At 42.1% G+C, this 26,872-nt stretch overlaps 1 protein-coding gene across 1 annotated transcript in view; it reads left to right on the plus strand.

Moving 5' to 3' along the window:
- LSS (lanosterol synthase) overlaps nucleotides 1-26,872 on the plus strand; it is a 131,662-nt gene that overhangs the window by 36,810 nt on the left and 67,980 nt on the right. Inside the window, exons 6-12 of the mRNA XM_053698896.1 lie at nucleotides 310-406; nucleotides 7,513-7,648; nucleotides 7,722-7,830; nucleotides 10,336-10,454; nucleotides 10,533-10,630; nucleotides 11,627-11,654; nucleotides 11,790-11,846. Coding sequence (XP_053554871.1) covers nucleotides 310-406; nucleotides 7,513-7,648; nucleotides 7,722-7,830; nucleotides 10,336-10,454; nucleotides 10,533-10,630; nucleotides 11,627-11,654; nucleotides 11,790-11,846 — 644 coding nt within the window. The remainder of the gene's footprint in view (nucleotides 1-309; nucleotides 407-7,512; nucleotides 7,649-7,721; nucleotides 7,831-10,335; nucleotides 10,455-10,532; nucleotides 10,631-11,626; nucleotides 11,655-11,789; nucleotides 11,847-26,872) is intronic.

A 26,872-nucleotide genomic window follows, 5' to 3' on the forward strand; every position in this document is an offset into this window, starting at 1 on the left:
CTGTGTAATAATCACTGATACAGAAGCCAAGTAAAGACTTTACAACCTTAACACCCACATTTATATTGCAACTATTCCCAATGGCACCTACACCTAAAATTTAACTGCCCCCATATGTATCACTATCTAACCGATATATTTTCCTAAAATGCACCAGGTTCTAAAATATATCCATCCCCAGAATAAACCTTCAAAACATTAATTTCAAAATTTGTCTTCCTAAAAAGTCTGTCTCAATGCAGAATATAGAATATCTATCTACAATCTCCTCTCTCTCTCTTACCCATAACATGAGCCTGTTTTTCACAGGTGGTGCCCTTGGAATTCCGTCTTGGGGAAAGTTCTGGTTGGCTGTGCTGAACGTGTACAGCTGGGAGGGATTGAACACTCTGATCCCAGAGATGTGGTGCGTTAACCTTATCCTCTATTCTCTCATGTTACTGCCCCCCTTTTTTTGTTAGTCTGTCTCCAATCCTAAAGTATTAATCTGTATGTGTTCAGAGATAATTACCAGACTGTACATAAACACACAGTGATTAAACCCTCCAGTTAATCTAAGCATTCACATCTTAATTACAAGGCAGACAGCTTAGTCAGATGCTGCTTTTGAATAGGGGGTGTGTTTGATGGTGCTGATTAGTAACAGACAATGATCATATGTTAATAAGCCAGATTTATTACACTACATAGTTTCTTCCTATTCATGATGTAGTGCTTTAAAATGCATCTTTGTACTCATTTCTTATTCTTTGTTCCTTAGCCATTTTTCATGTGTCACTGCGTAACAACTTTTCACATTTTAATAACTTTTCTCACATTCTAGTATTCTCCTTGTCTTCTGAGCTAGAAAGTTTTATAGTTTCTCACCTTCTACCCTTTTCTCAGCTTGATATATATTGGCATATCTATGTACTTACTATATAAATGAGATATATTGTATAATTTCTTTCCTAAGATATGGTGAGTCCACGATGTCATCAATTACTAGTGGTAATATCTCTCCTGGCCAGCAGGAGGTGGCAAACAGAACTACAGCAAAGCTGTTAAGTATCACTCCCCTACCCATAATCCCCAGTCATTCTCTTTGCCTCTGTCAATGGAGGAGGTGAAGTTTGGTGTCTGAAGAAATGAAATCCTTTTTTGGGATAGATTTCCCTGCAAGCAAGGATTTGGGTATAGCTGTAGTCCATGTCAATCTCTGCTGCAGAGTAGTGGTGGCTTTTAAGCAGTTAGGAAGTTGTAAGGTGGTGCTTACTTTGTTTCCTAACATATTGCTGCCTAGAAAGCCAGAGTTGGTTACTCTGTTCTTTCTTTTTTCCACAGGTCACTGTAAGGAGTTTGTGTCCTTTCACGCCTTGTGAGCTGTCTTCCTGCCGTACAGCTAGACTGCAGGAAGTGCTTTTTTGTCTTCTAGGTATAGGAAACTTTGCACTTTAAAAGATTCATTATTTATATTCTGCAGTTTTCTTTATATGATTTAGAAATCCTTTAAATAGAATTTGATAGGCAGTATGCAGGCACTATCACCTAGATTACAAGTTTTGCGCTATATAAGGTGCGAAATGAACGCAACAAAAGTTTCGTTATTTCTCCCTCCATAGCGCTGCCATTACGAGTTTTTGAAAATCCGCCTTGTGCATGCGATATGGTTGTATTGAACCCCATACCGCACAAAATACAAGCGCTGCTTTGACGTACTTGTGCACACTTTCCCCATAGATATCAAAAGGGAGAGAGTGTTAGAAAAAAACCTAACACCTGCGATCGCGGAATGAAAAGCTCTGTAAAGCAACCCCATTGATGTCTATGGGTAAAAAAAAAGTTACGTTTAAACCTAACACCCTAACATAAACCCCATGTCTAAACACCCCTAATCTGCTGCCCTGACATCGCTGACACCTACATAATGTTATTAACCCCTAATCTGTCGCTCCCGATATCCCCGCAACCGAAATAAATCTATTACCCCTAATCTGCCACTCCCGATATCGCCGCCACTATAATAAAGTTATTAACCCCTATTCCCCCACACCCCTACATCGCCCACACTATAATAAAGATAATAACCTCTATTCCGCAACTCCCCGACATCGCCGCTACTAAATAAAGTTATTAACCCCTAAACCTCTGGCCTCCCACATCACTACCACTAAGTAAACCTATTAACCCCTAAACCACCAGCCCCCCACATCACAACAACCTAAATGAAACTATATTAACCCCTAAATCTAACCCTAACTGTAACATTAACCCTAACACCCCCTAACTTTTAACATAATTAAGACAGACCTAAATTAAAGTTACAATTATTAATTAAATAATACCTATTTAAAACTAAAAACAAACTTACCTGTGAAATAAAAATAAAACCTAAACTAGCTACATTGTAGCTAGCTTAGATTTTTATTTCACAGCTAAGTTTGTATTTATTTTAACTAGGTAGACTAGTTAGTAAATAGTTATTAACTATTTACTAACTACCTAGTTAAAATAAATACAAACTTACCTGTGAAATAAAAGTAAAACCTAAGCTGCCTTACACTAAAACCTAACATTACAATAAAAATACTAACATTACAAAAATAAAAAACCTACCATTACAAAAAAATAAACAACACTAAAATTACAAAAAATAACAAACGAAATTATCTAAAACAATAAAAATTATTCCTATTCTAATACCCTGTTTTTTAAAAAAAAAAACACCCCAAAATAAAAAACCCTAATCTATAATAAACTACCAAGGGCCCTTAAAAGGGCATTTTGTAGTCCCTTAAAAGGGCTTTTTGTAGGGTATTGCCCTAAAGAAATCAGCTCTTTTGCTACAAAAGAAAAACAAACCCCCCCCTAACAGTATACAAACCCCCACCCCCAAACCCACAAAATAAAAATAAAGTTAAACCTTATCTACCCATTGCCCTGAAAAGGGCATTTGTATGGGCATTTCCCTTAAAAGGCATTCAGCTCTTTTGCTGCCCATTAAAAATAAAAAAGTGGCTATTCTAAAAAACAAAAAACACCCCAAAAAGAAAACCCCCCACAAAATAACAATTGAATTATTCAAAATAATACAAATTATTCCTATTCTAATACCCCGTTTAAAAAAAAAAAAAAAACACCCCACAATAAAAGAAGCCTAATCTATAATAAACTACCAATAGCCCTTAAAAGGGCCTTTTGTAGGGCATTGCCCTAAAAAAATCAGCTCTTTTTCTATAAAATAAAAACAACCCGCCCCTAACATTACAACCCCCCCCCCTAACATTACAAACCCCCACCCCCCTAAACCCACAAAATAAAAAAAACTAACTAAAAAAAACTAATCTACCCATTGCCCTGAAAAGGGCATTTGCATGGGCATTGCCCTTAAAAGGGCATTCAGCTCTTTTTCTTGCCCTTAAAAGGGCATTTAGCTCTTTTAAGACAAGCCCAAACCCTAATCTAAAAAAAAAACACCCAAAAAAACCTAACACTAACCCCTCTTTAGGTACTCACAGTTGCTAAAGTGCGGCTTGAACGATCTTCATCCCAGCGGCTCCATCTTCATCCAGGCGGATCCATCCTCATCCATCGAGGGACCAGCGTCTTCTTCATCCCTGTGGAGGCGGAACGGTCAATGCGCGGAAGCGCATTGACCACTATTGAAATCCCATGAAAAAATTTCATTTTTTTGAGTGCGGGACTGACGTTGCGTTATAGGCTAAAAGGCTTGCGGTATAGTTATACCAACAAGACTCGTGATGGCTGCGTTGCTGTTTTAACACTGAAATTACCAGTTTTTCAGCATTAAAACACAAACACAAAACTCATAATCTAGCTGAATGTGATTTGGGGTTTGCACTGTGTTCTTTTTGGACCGGGTGCTGCTAGATTTTTATTGTCGGCAAATGTTTGTTTTGTTTATGTAGTAACGGTTGTTGCTATGTCTTTTTCAGATTGCACGCCTTTTTCTTTAATTGGTGCGATGCTTTGTTTGAATCTATTTTAGAGGAAACTTCGTTGGAGGAAATTCAGGATAGGATTAAGGCTCTTAAGCTAGCCAATTCTTTTATTTCTGATGCTAACATGCAAGTTATTAAATTGGGGGCCAAGATGTCTGGTTTCTCTGTCTTGGCTCACAGGGCTTTGTGGCTTAAATCTTGGTCAGCTGATGTTTCCTCCAAGTCTAAGCTTTTGGCACTTACTTACAAGGGTAAGACTTTGTTTGGGCCTGGACTGGCAGAAATAATATCTGATATTACGGGTGGAAAAGGATCTTTTCTACCGCAAGACAAGAAGATTAGATTTAAGGGACGTCAAAGTAATTTTCGTTCCTTTCGTAATTTCAAAGGTCAAAAGCCTTCCACTTCCGCTTCCAAACAGGAGCAATCCAAGTCCTCTTGGAGTCCCAGTCAGTCCTGGAACAAGTGGAAGCGATCTAAGAAACCCTCAGCTGAGTCTTAGTCAGCATGATGGGTCGGCCCTCGGTCCGTAGTCAAGTGGGGGGCAGACTTTCCCTGTTTTTTTTCAGGAGTGGTTACAAGATGTCCCAGATCCTTGGGCTGTGGGCATTGTTTCTTAGGGTTACAAGATATAATTACATTTTCTCCCTCCCAGGGGCAGATTTCACCTCTCAAGGTTGTCTGCAAATCAGGTAAAAAGAGAGGTATTCTTGAACTGCGTTCAGGATCTTTTCTCTCTGGGGGTGATTGTTCCAGTTCCAGTAAAGGAACAGGGTCTAGAATTCTATTCAAATCTGTTTGTGGTTCCCAAGAAAGAGGGAACTTTTCATCCCATTTTAGACCTAAAGTTTCTCAGGGTGCCGTCCTTCAAAATGGAGACCATTTGGTCTATTCTTCCTTTGGTCCAAGAAGGTCAGTTCATGACGACCATAGACCTGAAGGACGCATATCTTCATGTCCCTATTCACAGGGATCATCACAAATTTCTGAGATTCGCTTTTCTAAACAAAAAAATTCAGTTTATGGCTCTTCCGTTTGGCCTTGCAACAGCTCCCAGAATTTTTTCCAAGGTTCTGGGGGCTCTCTTGGCAGTGATCAGGTTTTGAGGACTCGCAGTGGCGCCTTACCTAGACAACATTTTGGTTCAGGCGCCATCTTTTTCAACAAGCAAGCTCCCATACAGAGATTTTGTTGTCTTTTCTACGTTCGCACGGATGTAAAGTAAATCTGGGAAAGAGTTCCCTATAATAGATTCCCTATTTATGAAGATTTTTCTGACGGAGGTCAGGAAATCCAAAATGCTTGCCTCTCTCTTCAGTCTACTGTTCAGCCAACAGTAGCCCAATGTATGGAGGTGATTGGTTTAATGGTCGCTTCCATGGACATCATTCCCTTTGCTCGATTCCATTTGAGAGTTCTGCAATTATGCATACTCAAGTAATGGAATGGAAACCATTTGGATCTGTCTCAGAGGATAGATCTAGACGTGTTAACTCTTCCATGGTGGTTTTCTCAGGAACATCTGTCTCATAGCACATGCTTCCGGAGACCTTCTTGGGTGATTGTGACCACGGATGCTAGCCTGCTAGGCTAGGGAGCAGTCTGGGACTTGTTAAAGGCGCAGGGATTATGGATATTGGAGGAGTCTGCTCTCCCCATAAACATCTTGGAGTTGAGAGTGATTTACAATTCTCTGTTAACTTGGCCTCAGTTGGCTTTAGCCCGCTTTATCAGATTTCAGTAAGACAATATCACCTCAGTGGCTTACATCAACCATCAGGGAGGAACTCGAAGTTCCTTAGCCATGAGGGAGGTGGCTCAGATTATTCAGTCGTCAGAAGCTGACGATTGTTGTCTATCTGCCATCCACATTTCAGGAGTTGACAATTGGGAAGCGGATTTTCTGAGCAGACAGACTTTTGATCCCGGGGAGTGGGCTCTGCATCCGGAGGTGTTCTCCAGGTTAACCCTCAAATGGGGGGGGCCGGAGTTGGATCTGATGGCATCTCATCAGAACGCTAAGCTTCCAAGGTATGGTTCAAGGTCAAGAGATCCGCAGGCAGCTCTGATAGATGCTCTGGCGGTGCCTTGGGGGGTTCGGTCTAGTTTATCTGTTTCCTCCATTTGCTCTCTTTCCATGAGTCATTGCTCGTATCAAACAGTAGAGAGTGTTGGTAATTCTAATAGCTCAGGTATGTAGACCTAGTTAACATGTCATCTCTGCCTCCTTGGAGGATGCCTCTGAGGAAGGATCTTCTAACTCAGGGTCCTTTCTTCCATCCAAATCTCGTTTCTCTTGGAGATTGAACGCTTAGTTTTGTCTAAGTGTGTTTTTTCTGAGTCGGTCATTGAGACCATGATTCAGGCTCGCAAGCCTGTTACTCAGAAAATTTACCATAAGGTATGGCGTAAATACCTTTATTGGTGTGAATCTAAGGGCTAATCTTGGAGTAGGGTTAGGATTCCTAGAATTTTATATTTTCTCCAGGAAGGTCTGGAGAAGGGGTTGTCAGTCAGTACTCTGAAAGGTCAGATTTCTGCTTTATCTATTCTGTTGCATAAGCGTTTGGCGGTTGTGCCAGATGTTCATTCTTTTTGTCTGGCCTTGGTCAGAATCAGGCCTGTGTTTAAGTCGGTTACTCTTTCTTGGAGTCTTAACCTTGTTCTTAAGGTTTTGCAGCAGGCTCCGTTTGAGCCAATGCATTCCATAGATATTAAATTATTATCTTGGAAGGTTTTGTTTCTTGTTGCTATTTCTTCTGCGTGGAGAGATTCGGAACTCTCGGCTTTGCAGTAAGATTCTCCTTACCTTATCTTTCATGTGGATAAAGTGGTCCTACGTACTAGGTTGGGTTTTCTTCCTAAAGTGGTTTCAGTTAGGAATATTAATCAGGAAATTGTTGTTCCTTCTTCTCATAAGGAGCGTCTGTTTCTTTTTACAGGCAACTAAGGATTTTCGCCAGTCTTCTGCCCTTTTTGTTTGTTTCTCGGGAAAGCGTAAGGGTCAGAAGGCTACTGCTACTTCTCTTTCCTTTTGGTTGAGAAGTATGATTTATTTTGCTTACGAGACTGCTGGACAGCAGCCTCTTGAGAGAGTTACAACTCATTCTACTAGGGCTGTCTCATCTTAGGTATTGGTCCCCACTAGTAATTGATGACGTCGTGGACTCACCATATCTTAGGAAAGAAAACAAAATTTATGCTTATCTGATACATTTCTTTCTTTCCCGATATGGTGAGTCCACGACTCCACCCTTATATTTAAGGCGGTTATTTTTGACTAAACCTCAGGCACCTCTACACCTTTGTGTTATTCCTTTTTCCACTTACCTTCAGTCGGATGACTGGAGATTATAGGTAGGGGAGCGATACTTAACAGCTTTGCTGTGATGCTCCTTGCTGCCTCCTGCTGGCCAAGAGAGATATTCCCACTAGTAATTGATGACGTTGTGGACTCACCATATCCGGAATTTTTTTTTATCAGGTAAGCATAAATTTGTTTTTTTATATTAGAGGATCCTTGAACATCTCCCTACTCTCATGTTTTCTGTCTCTCTTTTTTTCCCATTAGGCTTCTTCCCTCCTGGTTTCCAGCTCATCCTAGTACCATCTGGTGTCACTGCCGCCAAGTATACCTACCCATGAGTTACTGTTATGCCACCCGCCTGAGTGCTCCTGAGGATGACTTAATTCACAGCCTAAGACAGGTAAGAAGCACAGCATGACTGGTTTGTTACTGGCTGCTGAGGATATAACTCTCATAGCTGTGTCTTTTGTTAGGAACTTTATCTGGAAGATTATAACAGCATTAATTGGCCAGCACAGAAGAATAATGTGGCTCCTTGTGATATTTACACCCCGCACAGCACTCTGCTCAACATCATGTATGGTGAGAGGTCATTTTGTGAACATTATTTCAGTTGTGTGTCAGCCTCCTTAACCACTTTTTGTCTGGTCGTATTTTTTTTCTGTTGTCTCTCTGGTTTTGGGGTTTACCCTCTCTTTTTACTCCAATGTCAACCAGTTACTTAGTTAATATAAATCAATCTTAATGTAAAAAACAATTAACAATACAGCAGTCGTCAACTGCAATTTCTAAGTCATCTTGGACCACTGGAAATTTCAAGCCCTGATCATATATATGAAGAAATATGTATTTATGAATAAATAGAACATATTCTTTGTATGTGAAGAACATTGGAATGTGAAATATTCGTATTTTAATGTTGGGTTAGAGCACATAAGAATATGCAATTGGGTTTGCGCACGAGTAGGGTTTTTTTTCCACTTTTTTTTCTCCATTGACTACTATGGGGGAATAGGTGAACGCGCATGCAATGTTCTAACTTCGGCTTTTTGCACTCGTTAGGTTAGCGTGCAAGGGAAAACAGTTAACTTTCAATTCATTATAACAGTGCAACCCGACGAGCACAAAAAGCTTACTTTTAGTGCAATTAACACTCAAGCTGGAGCGGTAATTAGCACTCCACTTGTAATCTTGTCTTGTATAGGGTATTTAGTTTAGAGTTTAATGTCCCTTAAACTCATCTGCTGCGTTGCTATTCCAACCATCTGTGGTCTTCTAAAGGATCAGTAAACACCTTGAGATTGTAATATAACATGTTTTTTAATTATGCATAGTTCTACAAGTTTAACTATATATGTTCTTCCTTTTCCTCTAATTTAAAGGGAACACGATACCCAAGTGTCGAAGCACTTGAAAGGGATACAGCATAGCTGTAAAAAAGTTGACTAGAAAACATGAACATATTTTACCTCAAAATGTTCTTAGTACCCACATCCCATTGTACAGCAGCCAATCAGGATGCTAGTCCCAGGACTTGCAAGGAAACTAGCGTCTGGCATGTGCAGTCACAGTCATGTTATTTCCCTTCTCAGTTTACAGAACTTTACTTTTTTTCTTTTGAAATATTATATATATATATATATATATATATATATATATATACACATTTTCATTGAAATCTCATGAGATAACAGTAAAGCAAAGTGTGACATCAGCATTGATGAAGCTGATTGGCTGTTTTTTTTCTTTTCAACATGCATCTTACAGTATCTGAAGGATAACTGTTTACAGAACACCTACTATTGTGAGCCGAAGAAACTTTGAGGTAAAATATCTTTATTTTTGCATAGAGATGTTTAGGTGATATTTTCTTGTCAGCTTTTTACAGTTATGGTTCATCATTTTCAAGCGATTTAGCATATGAGTATTACGTCCCTTTAAGTCTGAAATGTATGGGGTTTCTAGTTTTAAAAACTCTAAGTGCACTTCAGGCTTCTCTAGGAAATATCTGACCCTAATTGACTTCAGATTTGAAGAAATTTCCCTAAAACCCCTAGGGGGGAATATTTGTAGTGGGCTGTCTCCACAGTCCCTCCTTGAACAGGCCTATGTGTTCAAAGTGGGCAGTGCCTTATACTAATGTGTTGAACATTAAAGAACAGTGCCTTAAAGGCCAACAATTACGCTAGGTTAGAGCAAGGAGAGAGGAGCAGTGCGAACACCTGACGCTTGTTTCGCAACTGCTTTTTCAGAGGCCTAGCGTAATTGTCTTGCGATACTGAACTAGGAATTTAGGTACTAAGCCTCTTGCTTCAGTTTGATCTCTTATTGTTGTGGGATCCCTTACCTAGTTTACTCCAGCTTGTACCATTTTAGCTTACCAATTACCTGTCAGCTACAGTTATTAATATGAGAGTCTATATGATAATCCACTATTTTCATTACGCTATGATATATATAACGGCAAAGTAGTGCATAATTAGCTCTAATTACAATCATTAGGAACCCAGTAACATAGCTTATATGCTCCCTTACTCTGATCAAGCGACTATTGTTTTTGGTTTTATCACAAGGCCACTGATCTGTGAGCAATTACAGACTCTGTGCAACCTCTATTATATTGTGCTTATGCTTGACGGTGTGCAAATAGTTACTTATTAGCTACGGCTGAACAATACCCCGTAATTGTCACCTTTTCTTGTAATTTAGCTCTGGAAATTGTTTTTTTTTTCTAAATTCCAATGAGTTTCTTTAAAGTAAAGGGCACACCTATGTTTTATTTTTTAATAGGATACAAAATCTGAGAAATTAGCAGATTGTTTCACTCAGTTGTAAAATTAATTGATAATGGTTTCTTTGGTGACTAGGCAAGCAAGGATAGGTAGGACTATTCCAGTATTGGGAGCAACAAGCAGATACCTAGTTTGATATGGAGCCTGTCTATTTCTGTCACTAAATATGGTTCATGTCCGTTACTTACAGTTTGGGGAGGGCCCCTCCGTTTGCTTTTCGAGTTCTGTCTCTCAAACATCTGACTCTTACATATTAATGTCTCATTTATGTCCCTCTTTTGTCCTGGCTTTGCAGTAATTTTAAACACGTATGAATATTGTCACATACCCTCTCTCCGGCGGCGAGCAGTTGAACACTTGTATGATCACATCAAAGCTGATGACCTGTTCACTAAGTGCATCAGCATTGGACCAGTGAGTAAAACCTGTGTCACATGCTATCTGTTACTGTGTCTTGACAGTTGTCTTCATCACTGACACTTGTATCTGTAGATCTCAAAGGTGATTAATATGCTGGTTCGTTGGCATGTGGACGGGCCAGAGTCTTCTGTATTCAAGGAGCATGTGGACCGCATCCCAGATTACTTATGGTGAGAGACTTCTTCATCTGAACACTGTATAAAACAAAATTCAAACACCTCCCACATATTTTTTGATGGACCAATTTGGTGCAATCTACAGTTTAATGGTTGATTTTCAATTATATAAGAGACCATGGCTAATACAATTCTTAATGATAACAAAAAAACATTTTCTTGGTGGATGGGTTTGTTCATAGTGAGGGAATGTGCTTTGTAGACTTCCCCCCTGGTTTAGAGAGATTCTGAAACTAACATCACCCTCTCACAGCTACTATCCGGAGACCGTGGCAGCAACAGCGATTCTCCATGCTCTGTCTTACCTCAACATCTTGATGTTCATGCTCAAGACAAAACACTGAGGCATAGTACAATTGTAAAATAGCTAATAAACAGGGAAATCCCATAAACATCCTACACTGGTAACAAGTAACCAAACTATTGATGTAGAATTGATGTAGAAATGGTTATTTAAAATGGCAGAACTTAGTTTGGATGTTGGGGTGGCATCATTATACTTGGTCCATGGGTTTCAACACATTCCTTTACAATCTATGCACCTCTCCTTTATTATTTTTAAATTTCTATCATGCCTTACAATTTCAACACTCTAAATAATAATAAAATGTGATTGTAAAACTTGAGTTAATGGAACTTGCAGTTTAATGGGAAACATCATTTACAGAGCTATTGAAGTGAGATAATATAGGGTTAACTAGACAGCTGACATGATTAAAGAATGAGAATGGGTTTTAACCAGTTGACTAATAAAGTAATGCGAACAAATAGTTATAGGGGCAGATTTATAATTTGTATCCTGTATAAGGATGAACATGTATTATAGTAAATATTGGGCATCAAATTAAAAACTTTGCATACAAAAATGGCGTGTTAAATGTTGGAGAATTCAAGTTATTGTTTGTCAAAGGAAGTGGTGCCCTTTTTTCCAGTAGCATTCATGTATTTTTGTGTCACTTTGTTTTCATAGTTTTTTTTTCTTTCTTGCAGGTTAGGTTTGGACGGCATGAAGATGCAGGTATTGTAGCCTATTGTCTCTCCTTTTAGTTTTCTTGTGTGCATCTCTTCTCTCACTCTATCTCTCTTGTTCTTCTCTTTTTTCTGTTATATGTTTTGCCTCTCCCTGTGCTAAATGAACTGTCTTTGTTTCCAGGGCACCAATGGGTCTCAGTTGTGGGACACAGCGTTTGCTGTCCAGGCGTTCCTTGAGGTACATCATCTTGCCCCAGAATTGCTTTACCAGTCAGTAATGTGCCTGCATTTGGATCGAATGCTTAGGTTTTACTGTAGCAGCCTTTAAAATTAGTCTTAATAGCAAATCTCTTATTTCTCCTTTTAAGTGTAGTCAGTCCACGGGTCATCCATTACTTATGGGATTATAACTCCTCCCTAACAGGAAGTGCAAGAGGATCACCCAAGCAGAGCTGCTATATAGCTCCTCCCCTCTACGTCATATCCAGTCATTCTCTTGCACCTAACTAAAGATAGGACGTGTGAGAGGACTGTGGTGTGTTAAACTTAGTTTTTATTTCTTCAATCAAAAGTTTGTTATTTTAAACGGCACCGGAGTGTGTTGTTTGTTCTCAGGCAGCATTAGAAGAAGAATCTGCCTGAGTTTTTCTATGATCTTAGCGGTCGTAACTAAGATCCACTTGCTGTTCTCGGCCATTCTGAGGAGTGAGGTAACTTCAGAACAGGGGATAGCATGCAGGGCCCACCTGCAAGGAGGTATGTGCAGTAAATTATTTTCTAAGGAATGGAATTGACTGAGAAAATACTGCTAATACCGATGTAATGTAAGTGCAGCCTTAAATGCAGTAGTAGCGACTGGTTTCAGGCTGATATGTATGTATGTATACTCTGAGGTATTTCTGGGGAATGGAATTTCACTGAGAAAATACTGTCAATATTAAAGTAATATTTGAGCCTGCACTGCAGTGAAAGCGACTAGCAGCAGGCTTATTAATAACACTTCATAATTTTCAATTTTTAAAACGTTTACTGGCATGTTAATCGTTTTTTTCTCCAACATAGGTGTGTCCGGTCCACGGCGTCATCCTTACTTGTGGGATATTCTCTTCCCCAACAGGAAATGGCAAAGAGCCCAGCAAAGCTGGTCACATGATCCCTCCTAGGCTCCGCCTACCCCAGTCATTCTCTTTGCCGTTGTACAGGCAACATCTCCACGGAGATGGCTTAGAGTTTTTTAGTGTTTAACTGTAGTTTTTATTATTCAATCAAGAGTTTGTTATTTTGAAATAGTGCTGGTATGTACTATTTACTCAGAAACAGAAAAGAGATGAAGATTTCTGTTTGTATGAGGAAAATGATTTTAGCAACCGTCACTAAAATCCATGGCTGTTCCACACAGGACTGTTGAGAGCAATTAACTTCAGTTGGGGGAACAGTGTGCAGTCTCTTGCTGCTTGAGGTATGACACATTCTAACAAGACGATGTAATGCTGGAAGCTGTCATTTTCCCTATGGGATCCGGTAAGCCATGTTTATTACGATCGTAAATAAGGGCTTCACAAGGGCTTATTAAAACTGTAGACTTTTTCTGGGCTAAATCGATTCATTATCAACACATATTTAGCCTTGAGGAATCATTTTATCTGGGTATTTTGATATAATACTATCGGCAGGCACTGTTTTAGACACCTTATTCTTAGGGGCTTTCCCAAAGCATAAGCAGAGCCTCATTTTCGCGCCGGTGTGGCGCACTTGTTTTTGAGAGGCATGGCATGCAGTCGCATGTGAGAGGAGCTCTGATACTTAGAAAAGACTTTCTGAAGGCGTCATTTGGTATCGTATTCCCCTTTGGGCTTGGTTGGGTCTCAGCAAAGCAGATACCAGGGACTGTAAAGGGGTTAAAGTTCAAAACGGCTCCGGTTCCGTTATTTTAAGGGTTAAAGCTTCCAAATTTGGTGTGCAATACTTTTAAGGCTTTAAGACACTGTGGTGAAAATTTGGTGAATTTTGAACAATTCCTTCATGTTTTTTCGCAATTGCAGTAATAAAGTGTGTTCAGTTTAAAATTTAAAGTGACAGTAACGGTTTTATTTTAAAACGTTTTTTGTACTTTGTTATCAAGTTTATGCCTGCTTTAACATGTCTGAACTACCAGATAGACTGTGTTCTGAATGTGGGGAAGCCAGAATTCCTATTCATTTAAATAAATGTGATTTATGTGATAATGATAATGATGCCCAAGATGATTCCTCAAGTGAGGGGAGTAAGCATGGTACTGCATCATTCCCTCCTTCGTCTACACGAGTCTTGCCCACTCAGGAGGACCCTAGTACATCTAGCGCGCCAATACTCCTTACTGTGCAACAATTAACGGCTGTAATGGATAATTCTGTCAAAAACATTTTAGCCAAAATGAACACTTATCAGCGTAAGCGCGGCTGCTCTGTTTTAGATACTGAAGAGCATGACGACGCTGATATTAATATTTCTGAAGGGCCCCTAACCCAGTCTGATGGGGCCAGGGAGGTTTTGTCTGAGGGAGAAATTACTGATTCAGGGAACATTTCTCAACAGGCTGAACCTGATGTGATTGCATTTAAATTTAAGTTGGAACATCTCCGCATTCTGCTTAAGGAGGTATTATCCACTCTGGATGATTGTGACAAGTTGGTCATCCCAGAGAAACTTTGTAAAATGGACAAGTTCCTAGAGGTGCCGGGGCTCCCAGAAGCTTTTCCTATACCCAAGCGGGTGGCGGACATTGTTAATAAAGAATGGGAAAGGCCCGGTATTCCTTTCGTCCCTCCCCCCATATTTAAAAAATTGTTTCCTATGGTCGACCCCAGAAAGGACTTATGGCAGACAGTCCCCAAGGTCGAGGGAGCGGTTTCCACTTTAAACAAACGCACCACTATACCCATAGAGGATAGTTGTGCTTTCAAAGATCCTATGGATAAAAAATTAGAAGGTTTGCTTAAAAAGATGTTTGTTCAGCAAGGTTACCTTCTACAACCAATTTCATGCATTGTCCCTGTCGCTACAGCCGCATGTTTCTGGTTCGATGATCTGATAAGAGCGGTCGATAGTGATTCTCCTCCTTTGGAGGAGATTATGGACAGAATCAATGCTCTCAAATTGGCTAATTCTTTCACCCTAGACGCCACTTTGCAATTGGCTAGGTTAGCGGCTAAGAATTCTGGGTTTGCTATCGTGGCGCGCAGAGCGCTTTGGTTGAAATCTTGGTCGGCTGATGCGTCTTCCAAGAACAAGCTACTTAACATTCCTTTCAAGGGGAAAACGCTGTTTGGCCCTGACTTGAAAGAGATTATCTCTGATATCACTGGGGGTAAGGGCCATGCCCTTCCTCAGGATCGGCCTTTCAAGGCAAAAAATAAACCTAATTTTCGTCCCTTTCGTAGAAACGGACCAGCCCAAGGTGCTACGTCCTCTAAGCAAGAGGGTAATACTTCTCAAGCCAAGCCAGCTTGGAGACCAATGCAAGGCTGGAACAAGGGAAAGCAGGCCAAGAAACCTGCCACTGCTACCAAGACAGCATGAAATGTTGGCCCCCGATCCGGGACCGGATCTGGTGGGGGGCAGACTCTCTCTCTTCGCTCAGGCTTGGGCAAGAGATGTTCTGGATCCTTGGGCGCTAGAAATAGTCTCCCAAGGTTATCTTCTGGAATTCAAGGGACTTCCCCCAAGGGGGAGGTTCCACAGGTCTCAGTTGTCTTCAGACCACATAAAAAGACAGGCATTCTTACATTGTGTAGAAGACCTGTTAAAAATGGGAGTGATTCATCCTGTTCCATTAAGAGAACAAGGGATGGGGTTCTACTCCAATCTGTTCATAGTTCCCAAAAAAGAGGGAACGTTCAGACCAATCTTAGATCTCAAGATCTTAAACAAGTTTCTCAAGGTTCCATCGTTCAAGATGGAAACCATTCGAACTATTCTTCCTTCCATCCAGGAAGGTCAATTCATGACCACGGTGGATTTAAAGGATGCGTATCTACATATTCCTATCCACAAGGAACATCATCGGTTCCTAAGGTTCGCATTCCTGGACAAACATTACCAGTTCGTGGCGCTTCCTTTCGGATTAGCCACTGCTCCAAGGATTTTCACAAAGGTACTAGGGTCCCTTCTAGCTGTGCTAAGACCAAGGGGCATTGCTGTAGTACCTTACTTGGACGGCATTCTGATTCAAGCGTCGTCCCTTCCTCAAGCAAAGGCTCACACGGACATTGTCCTGGCCTTTCTCAGATCTCACGGGTGGAAAGTGAACGTGGAAAAGAGTTCTCTATCCCCGTCAACAAGGGTTCCCTTCTTGGGAACAATAATAGACTCCTTAGAAATGAGGATTTTTCTGACAGAAGCCAGAAAAACAAAGCTTCTAGACTCTTGTCGGATACTTCATTCCGTTCCTCTTCCTTCCATAGCTCAGTGCATGGAAGTGATCGGGTTGATGGTAGCGGCAATGGACATAGTTCCTTTTGCGCGCATTCATCTAAGACCATTACAACTGTGCATGCTCAGTCAGTGGAATGGGGACTATACAGACTTGTCTCCGAAGATACAAGTAAATCAGAGGACCAGAGACTCACTCCGTTGGTGGCTGTCCCTGGACAACCTGTCACAAGGGATGACATTCCGCAGACCAGAGTGGGTCATTGTCACGACCGACGCCAGTCTGATGGGCTGGGGCGCAGTCTGGGGATCCCTGAAAGCTCAGGGTCTTTGGTCTCGGGAAGAATCTCTTCTACCGATAAATATTCTGGAACTGAGAGCGATATTCAATGCTCTCAAGGCTTGGCCTCAGCTAGCGAGGGCCAAGTTCATACGGTTTCAATCAGACAACATGACAACTGTTGCGTACATCAACCATCAGGGGGGAACAAGGAGTTCCCTAGCGATGGAAGAAGTGACCAAAATCATTCTATGGGCGGAGTCTCACTCCTGCCACCTGTCTGCTATCCACATCCCAGGAGTGGAAAATTGGGAAGCGGATTTTCTGAGTCGTCAGACATTGCATCCGGGGGAGTGGGAACTCCATCCGGAAATCTTTGCCCAAGTCACTCAGCTGTGGGGCATTCCAGACATGGATCTGATGGCCTCTCGTCAGAACTTCAAAGTTCCTTGCTACGGGTCCAGATCCAGGGATCCCAAGGCGGCTCTAGTGGATGCACTAGTAGCACCTTGGACCTTCAAACTAGCTTATGTGTTCCCGCCGTTTCCTCTCATCCCCAGGCTGGTAGCCAGGATCAATCAGGAGAGGGCGTCGGTGATCTTGATAGCTCCTGCGTGGCCACGCAGGACTTGGTATGCAGATCTGGTGAATATGTCATCGGCTCCACCTTGGAAGCTACCTTTGAGACGAGACCTTCTTGTTCAGGGTCCGTTCGAACATCCGAATCTGGTTTCACTCCAGCTGACTGCTTGGAGATTGAACGCTTGATCTTATCGAAGCGAGGGTTCTCGGATTCTGTTATCGATACTCTTGTTCAGGCCAGAAAGCCTGTAACTAGAAAGATTTACCACAAAATTTGGAAAAAATATATCTGTTGGTGTGAATCTAAAGGATTCCCTTGGGACAAGGTTAAGATTCCTAAGATTCTATCCTTCCTTCAAGAAGGATTGGAAAAAGGATTATCTGCAAGTTCCCTGAAGGGACAGATTTCTGCCTTGTCTGTGTTACTTCACAAAAGGCTGGCAGCTGTGCCAGATGTTCAAGCCTTTGTTCAGGCTCTGGTTAGAATTAAGCCTGTTTACAAACCTTTGACTCCTCCTTGGAGTCTCAACTTAGTTCTTTCAGTTCTTCAGGGGGTTCCGTTTGAACCCTTACATTCCGTTGATATTAAGTTATTATCTTGGAAAGTTTTGTTTTTAGTTGCAATTTCTTCTGCTAGAAGAGTTTCAGAATTATCTGCTCTGCAGTGTTCTCCTCCTTATCTGGTGTTCCATGCAGATAAGGTGGTTTTACGTACTAAACCTGGTTTTCTTCCAAAAGTTGTTTCTAACAAAAACATTAACCAGGAGATTATCGTACCTTCTCTGTGTCCGAAACCAGTTTCAAAGAAGGAACGTTTGTTACACAATTTGGATGTTGTTCGCGCTCTAAAATTCTATTTAGATGCTACAAAGGATTTTAGACAAACATCTTCCTTGTTTGTTGTTTATTCCGGTAAAAGGAGAGGTCAAAAAGCAACTTCTACCTCTCTCTCTTTTTGGATTAAAAGCATCATCAGATTGGCTTACGAGACTGCCGGACGGCAGCCTCCCGAAAGAATCACAGCTCATTCCACTAGGGCTGTGGCTTCCACATGGGCCTTCAAGAACGAGGCTTCTGTTGATCAGATATGTAGGGCAGCGACTTGGTCTTCACTGCACACTTTTACCAAATTTTACAAGTTTGATACTTTTGCTTCTTCTGAGGCTATTTTTGGGAGAAAGGTTTTGCAAGCCGTGGTGCCTTCCATTTAGGTGACCTGATTTGCTCCCTCCCTTCATCCGTGTCCTAAAGCTTTGGTATTGGTTCCCACAAGTAAGGATGACGCCGTGGACCGGACACACCTATGTTGGAGAAAACAGAATTTATGTTTACCTGATAAATTACTTTCTCCAACGGTGTGTCCGGTCCACGGCCCGCCCTGGTTTTTTTAATCAGGTCTGATAATTTATTTTCTTTAACTACAGTCACCACGGTACCATATGGTTTCTCCTATGCAAATATTCCTCCTTAACGTCGGTCGAATGACTGGGGTAGGCGGAGCCTAGGAGGGATCATGTGACCAGCTTTGCTGGGCTCTTTGCCATTTCCTGTTGGGGAAGAGAATATCCCACAAGTAAGGATGACGCCGTGGACCGGACACACCGTTGGAGAAAGTAATTTATCAGGTAAACATAAATTCTGTTTTCTGAGGTACTTGGTGATAAAACTTTATGGGCATGATTTTTACCACATGGCTGTCGTTTTTTTCTGAATAAAAACAATTTACTAAGCTTCCCCACTGTTGTAATATGAGTGGGAGGGGCCTATTTTAGCGCTTTATTGCGCAGTAAAAATTTAGTCACAGTCTTCCTATTTCTTCCTCCATGATCCAGGACGTCTCTACAGAGCCCAGGGGTCTCCAAAATTAGTTTGAGGGAGGTAATCAGTCACAGCAGACCTGTGACAGTGTGTTTGACTGTGATAAAAACGTTTATTATTTCAACTGTTATCCGTTTTGGGCATTAAGGGGTTAATCATCCTTTTGCTGGTGGGTGCAATCCTCTGCTAACTTTATACATTTTCTGTTAAAATTTGGTTGTTTTAACATATTTGGTTCATTGTTAATTCAACTGTGTCACATTTTTATGTTTCTTAAAGGCGCAGTAGCGTTTTTTATATAGCTTGTAAATTTATTTAAAAGTTTTTTCCAAGCTTGCTAGTGTTATTGCTAGTCTGTTTAAACATGTCTGACACAAATGAATCTGTTTGTTCACTATGTTTAAAGGCCAATGTGGAGCCCAATAGAAATTTGTGCACTCAATGTATAGATGTTACTTTAAATAAAAGTCAAACTTTATATGTTAAAAAAATATCACCAGACAACGAGGGGGAAGTTATGCTGACTAACTCTCCTCACGTGTCAGTACCTTCGCCTCCCGCTCAGGAGGTGCGTGATATTGTGGCGCCAAGTACATCAGGGCGGCCCATACAAATCACTTTGCAAGACATGGCTAATGTTATGACTGAAGTACTATCTAAATTGCCAGAATTAAGAGGTAAACGCGATCACTCTGGGGTAAGAACAGAGTGCGCTGATAATAGTAGAGCCATGTCTGATACTGCGTCACAATTTGCAGAACATGAGGACGGAGAGCTTCATTCTGTGGGTGACGGATCTGATCCAAGTAATCTGGATTCAGAGATTTCAAATTTTAAATTTAAGCTTGAGAACCTCCGTGTATTACTAGGGGAGGTATTAGCGGCTCTGAATGATTGTAACACGGTTGCAATTCGTGAGAAAGTATGTAGGCTGGATAAATATTTCTCCAACATAGGTGTGTCCGGTCCACGGCGTCATCCTTACTTGTGGGATATTCTCTTCCCCAACAGGAAATGGCAAAGAGCCCAGCAAAGCTGGTCACATGATCCCTCCTAGGCTCCGCCTTCCCCAGTCATTCTCTTTGCCGTTGCACAGGCAACATCTCCACGGAGATGGCTCAGAGTTTTTTGGAGAGGTCAAAAAGCAACTTCTACCTCTCTCTCTTTTTGGCTTAAAAGCATCATCCGATTGGCTTATGAGACTGCCGGACGGCAGCCTCCTGAAAGAATCACAGCTCACTCCACTCGGGCCGTGGCTTCCACATGGGCCTTCAAGAACGAGGCTTCTGTTGAGCAGATATGTAAGGCAGCAACTTGGTCTTCACTGCACACTTTTACCAAATTTTACAAATTTGATACTTTTGCTTCTTCTGAGGCTATTTTTGGGAGAAAGGTTTTGCAAACCGTGGTGCCTTCCATCTAGGTGACCTGATTTGCTCCCTCCCATCATCCGTGTCCTAAAGCTTTGGTATTGGTTCCCACAAGTAAGGATGACGCCGTGGACCGGACACACCTATGTTGGAGAAAACAGAATTTATGCTTACCTGATAAATTACTTTCTCCAACGGTGTGTCCGGTCCACGGCCCGCCCTGGTTTTTTAATCAGGTCTGATGAATTATTTTCTCTAACTACAGTCACCACGGTATCATATGATTTCTCCTATGCAAATATTCCTCCTTTACGTCGGTCGAATGACTAGGGAAGGCGGAGCCTAGGAGGGATCATGTGACCAGCTTTGCTGGGCTCTTTGCCATTTCCTGTTGGGGAAGAGAATATCCCACAAGTAAGGATGACGCCGTGGACCGGACACACCGTTGGAGAAAGTAATTTATCAGGTAAGCATAAATTCTGTTTTTGCGGTACCGGCGTGTACTGACGTTTTTCCTATACCTAAAAGGCTTACAGAAATTGTTAACAAGGAGTGGGATAGACCCGGTGTGCCCTTTTCACCCCCTCCTATATTTAGAAAAATGTTTCCAATAGACGCCACCACACGGGACCTATGGCAGACGGTCCCTAAGGTGGAGGGAGCAGTTTCTACTCTCGCTAAGCGCACCACTATCCCGGTGGAGGATAGCTGTGCTTTTTCAGATCCAATGGATAAAAAGTTAGAGGGTTACCTTAAGAAAATGTTTGTTCAGCAAGGTTTTATATTACAACCCCTTGCATGCATCGCGCCTGTCACTGCTGCGGCGGCATTCTGGTTTGAGTCTCTGGAAGAGACCCTTAGCACAGCTCCATTGGATGAGATTATGAACAAGCTTAAAACCCTTAAGCTAGCTAATTCATTTATTTCTGATGCCGTAGTACACTTAACCAAACTTATGGCTAAGAACTCCGGATTCGCCATCAAGCGCGCAGAGCGCTGTGGCTTAAATCCTGGTCAGCTGATGTGACTTCTAAATCTAAATTGCTTAATATTCCTTTCAAAGGGCAGACATTATTTGGGCCCAGCTTGAAAGAAATTATCGCTGACATTACTGGAGGTAAGGGCCATGCCCTGCCTCAAGACAGGGCCAAACCAAAGGCTAAACAGTCTAATTTTCGTGCCTTTCGTAACTTCAAGGCAGGAGCAGCATCAACTTCCTCCGCTCCAAGACAGGAAGGAACTGTTGCTCGCTACAGACAGGGCTGGAAACCTAACCAGTCCTGGAACAAGGGCAAGCAGGCCAGAAAACCTGCTGCTGCCCCTAAGACAGCATGAAGTGAGGGCCCCCGATCCGGAAACGGATCTAGTGGGGGGCAGACTTTCTCTCTTCGCCCAGGCTTGGGCAAGAGATGTCCAGGATCCCTGGGCGTTGGAGATCATATCTCAGGGATATCTTCTGGACTTCAAAGCTTCTCCTCCACAAGGGAGATTTCATCTTTCAAGGTTATCAGCAAACCAGATAAAGAAAGAGGCGTTTCTACGCTGTGTACAAGACCTCTTACTAATGGGAGTCATCCACCCAGTTCCGCGGTCGGAACACGGGCAAGGATTCTATTCAAATCTGTTTGTGGTTCCCAAAAAAGAGGGAACCTTCAGACCAATCTTGGACTTAAAGATCCTAAACAAATTCCTAAGAGTTCCATCGTTCAAAATGGAAACTATTCGAACCATCTTACCCATGATCCAAGAGGGTCAGTACATGACCACAGTGGACTTAAAGGATGCCTACCTTCACATACCGATTCACAAGGATCATTACCGGTATCTAAGATTTGCCTTCCTAAACAGGCATTACCAGTTTGTAGCTCTTCCCTTCGGGTTAGCTACGGCTCCAAGAATCTTTACAAAGGTTCTGGGCTCTCTTCTGGCGGTACTAAGACCGCGAGGCATAGCGGTAGCTCCGTACCTAGACGACATTCTGATACAAGCGTCAAGTTTCCAAACTGCCAAGTCTCATACAGAGTTAGTTCTGGCATTTCTAAGGTCGCATGGGTGAAAGGTGAACGTAGAAAAGAGTTCTCTATTGCCACTCACAAGAGTTCCCTTTCTAGGGACTCTTATAGATTCTGTAGAAATGAAAATTTACCTGACGGAGGACAGGTTATCAAAACTTCTAAATGCTTGCCGTGTCCTTAATTCCATTCAACACCCGTCAGTGGCTCAGTGCATGGAGGTAATCGGCTTAATGGTAGCGGCAATGGACATAGTACCATTTGCGCGCCTGCATCTCAGACCGCTGCAATTGTGCATGCTAAGTCAGTGGAATGGGGATTACTCAGATTTGTCCCCTCTGCTAAATCTGGATCAAGAGACCAGAGATTCTCTTCTATGGTGGCTTTCTCGGCCACATCTGTCCAAGGGGATGCCCTTCCGCAGGCCAGATTGGACGATTGTAACAACAGACGCCAGCCTTCTAGGTTGGGGCGCAGTCTGGAATTCCCTGAAGGCTCAGGGATCATGGACTCAGGAGGAGAGACTCCTTCCAATAAACATTCTGGAATTAAGAGCAATTTTCAATGCTCTTCTGGCTTGGCCTCAGTTAGCAACTCTGAGGTTCATCAGGTTTCAGTCGGACAACATCACGACTGTGGCTTACATCAACCATCAAGGAGGAACAAGGAGTTCCCTAGCGATGATGGAAGTCTCAAAGATAATTCGCTGGGCAGAGTCTCACTCTTGCCACCTGTCGGCGATCCACATCCCAGGCGTGGAGAACTGGGAGGCGGATTTTCTAAGTCGCCAGATCTTTCATCCGGGGGAGTGGGAACTTCATCCGGAGGTGTTTGCCCAACTGCTTCATCATTGGGGCAAACCAGATCTGGATCTCATGGCGTCTCGCCAGAACGCCAAGCTTCCTTGTTACGGATCCAGGTCCAGGGACCTGGGAGCGGTGCTGATAGATGCTCTGACAGCACCTTGGGTCTTCAACATGGCTTATGTGTTTCCACCTTTCCCGATGCTTCCTCGATTGATTGCCAGGATCAAACAGGAGAGAGCATTGGTGATTCTAATAGCGCCTGCGTGGCCACGCAGGACCTGGTATGCAGATCTAGTGGACATGTCGTCCTGTCCACCATGGTCTCTGCCTCTGAGACAGGACCTTCTGATTCAGGGTCCTTTCAAACATCCAAATCTAATTTCTCTGAGGCTGACTGCATGGAGATTGAACGCTTGATTCTATCAAAGCGTGGATTCTCTGAGTCAGTGATTGATACCTTAATACAGGCTAGGAAACCTGTTACCAGGAAAATTTACCATAAAATATGGCGTAAATACTTATATTGGTGCGAATCCAAGAGTTACTCATGGAGTAAGGTTAGGATTCCTAGGATATTGTCTTTTCTACAAGAAGGTTTAGAAAAGGGTTTATCTGCTAGTTCGTTAAAGGGACAGATTTCAGCTCTGTCTATCCTTTTACACAAACGTCTGGCAGAAGTTCCAGACGTTCAGGCTTTTTGTCAGGCTTTGGCTAGGATTAAGCCTGTGTTTAAGACTGTTGCTCCGCCGTGGAGCTTAAACTTAGTTCTTAACGTTCTGCAGGGTGTTCCGTTTGAACCCCTTCATTCCATCGATATCAAGCTGTTATCTTGGAAAGTTCTGTTTTTAATGGCTATTTCCTCGGCTCGAAGAGTCTCTGAGTTATCGGCCTTACATTGTGATTCTCCTTATCTGATTTTTCATTCAGACAAGGTAGTTCTGCGTACTAAACCTGGGTTCTTACCTAAGGTAGTCACTAACAAGAATATCAATCAAGAGATTGTTGTTCCATCATTGTGCCCTAACCCTTCTTCAAAGAAGGAACGACTTTTGCACAATCTGGACGTCGTCCGTGCCCTGAAATTTTATTTGCAGGCAACTAAAGATTTTCGTCAAACTTCTTCCCTGTTTGTCGTTTATTCTGGACAGAGGAGAGGTCAAAAAGCTTCGGCTACCTCTCTCTCTTTTTGGCTTCGTAGCATAATACGTTTAGCCTATGAGACTGCTGGACAGCAGCCTCCTGAAAGGATTACAGCTCATTCTACTAGAGCTGTGGCTTCCACTTGGGCCTTTAAGAATGAGGCCTCTGTTGAACAGATTTGCAAGGCTGCAACTTGGTTTTCACTTCACACTTTTTCAAAATGTTATAAATTTGACACTTTTGCTTCGGAGGCTGTTTTTGGGAGAAAGGTTCTACAGGCAGTGGTTCCTTCCGTGTAAAGATCCTGCCTGTCCCTCCCGTCATCCATGTACTTTTAGCTTTGGTATTGGTATCCCATAAGTAATGGATGACCCGTGGACTGACTACACTTAACAGGAGAAAATATAATTTATGCTTACCTGATAAATTCATTTCTCCTGTAGTGTAGTCAGTCCACGGCCCGCCCTGTTTTTACGGCAGGTCTAAATTTTAATTAAACTCCAGTCACCACTGCACCCTATAGTTTCTCCTTTCTCGTATGGTTTCGGTCGAATGACTGGATATGACGTAGAGGGGAGGAGCTATATAGCAGCTCTGCTTGGGTGATCCTCTTGCACTTCCTGTTAGGGAGGAGTTATAATCCCATAAGTAATGGATGACCCGTGGACTGACTACACTACAGGAGAAATGAATTTATCAGGTAAGCATAAATTATATTTTTCTCCTTAGAACTATTCTGTATATTTCCACTGCCACTCGAAAGACTCTTCACAACACAGTTCATTTCTTTAGCTGCCATTTCTCAGGCAGAATGTGACGTCCTCTACAGTAGTTTTCTTCCCAGCTGCAGCTTATGTTAAATTTACATTAAATGCTTAGACCAAGTACTGACAATAATCTCTTAGCACATACAGTAAATTATAATATGTACTTTTTACTCTAATGACATTACATTTTTAAAGGGGCAGTAAAGTAAAAAAAATTACTTTCATGATTTAGACAGAGGGGCATATCTATCAAGCTCCGTACGGAGCTTGAAGCCCCGTGTTTCTGGTGAACCTTCAGGCTCGCCAGAAACACCAGTTATGAAGCAGCGGTCTAAAGAACGCTGCTCCATAACCTGTCCGGCTGCTCTGATCAGGCGGACAGTCATCGCCACAATTCAACCCGATTGAGTATGATCGAGTTGATTGACACTCCCCTGCTGCTGGTGCAATGCTGAATACAGAGAGCATATTGCTCTCCGCATTCAGCGAGGTCTGTCAGACCTTATCCGCACTGTCGGATCAGGTCCGACAGACCTTTGTTAAATAGGCCCCAGAGCATCCAATTTTAAACAACTTTCCAGTTTACTTCTATCACATTTGCTTTGTTCTTTTGGTATCCGTTGTTAAAAAAAATAAGCAAGGTTTGCTAATAGGACCATAGGAGCGGTCACGTGTTTTTAGCTGTAAACACTGCTGCACACAATATAGGTCCTATGAGCCTACTTAGGTTTACTCTTCAACACAGGATACCAAGAGAATGAAGCAAATTTTGTAAGAGAAGTAATTTGGAAATTGCATGCTCTGTCTGAATCATAAAAGTTATTTTTTTTACTTTACTGCTCCTTTAATTAAAGGTGCTTGGATTTTGCATAAAATGGCATTAAATGCGTTCTTTTCTGTAAAACAAATTGCTTGTCCCACTCTCCCTAAAGATGACAAAATCAAATTCTGCAACCTGCAAATGCTGCCAATCAAACAGTTGGTCTAAGCAGTTTGAAAATCTAGGTTTCAGATTTTGCTTTTTACAAGAGATTATGTTGATACCACCAATTATATTTTATACAATACTGTCAAGCTAGCTCTAGGCGGGTGCAGTAGGTACAGCACACTCTGCCTCACACTTTGACAGTCCTTGCAGTATAGTAAATGTCTTTGTGTGTGTCTGTCTCTGGTTTTATCTGTCTGTTAGTCTGTCTCTACCTGTGTGTGTGTGTGTGTGTGTGTGTGTGTGTGTGTCTGTCTCTGGTTTTATCTATCTGTCTGAGTTAGTCTGTCTCTACCTGTGTGTGTGTGTGTCTGTCTCTGGTTTTATCTGTCTGTTAGTCTGTCTCTACCTGTGTGTGTGTGTGTCTGTCTCTGGTTTTATCTATCTGTCTGAGTTAGTATGTCTCTACCTGTGTGTGTGTGTGTGTGTCTGCCTCTGTTTTTTTCTATCTATCTGTCTGAGTTAGTCTGTCTCTACCTGTGTGTGTGTGTGTCTGCCTCTGGTTTTATCTATCTGTCTGAGTTACTCTGTCTCTACCTGTGTGTGTGTGTGTGTGTGTCTGCCTCTGTTTTTTTCTATCTGTCTGAGTTAGTCTGTCTCTACCTGTTTGTGTGTGTCTGCCTCTGGTTTTATCTATCTGTCTGAGTAAGTCTGTCTCTACCTGTGTGTGTGTGTGTGTGTGTTTCCTCTGGTTTTATCTATCTGTCTGAGTTACTCTGTCTCTATCTGTGTGTCTGCCTCTGGTTTTATCTATCTGTCTGAGTTAGTCTGTCTCTACCTGTGTGTGTGTGTGTGTCTGCCTCTGGTTTCATCTATCTGTCTGAGTTAGTCTGTCTCTACCTGTGTGTGTTTCCTCTGGTTTTATCTATCTGTCTGAGTTAGTCTGTCTCTACCTGTGTGTGTGTCTGTCTCTGGTTTTATCTATCTGTCTGAGTTAGTCTGTCTCTGTGTGTGTGTGTGTGCTTTTGGTTTTGTCTGTCTGAGTTAGTCTGTCTCTACCTGTGTGTGTGTGTGTCTGCCTCTGGTTTTGTCTGTCTGAGTTAGTCTGTCTCTACCTGTGTGTGTGTGTGTCTGCCTCTGGTTTTGTCTATCTG

This window comes from Bombina bombina, chromosome 1, assembly GCF_027579735.1.
Source record: "Bombina bombina isolate aBomBom1 chromosome 1, aBomBom1.pri, whole genome shotgun sequence".
Taxonomy (NCBI): domain Eukaryota; kingdom Metazoa; phylum Chordata; class Amphibia; order Anura; family Bombinatoridae; genus Bombina; species Bombina bombina.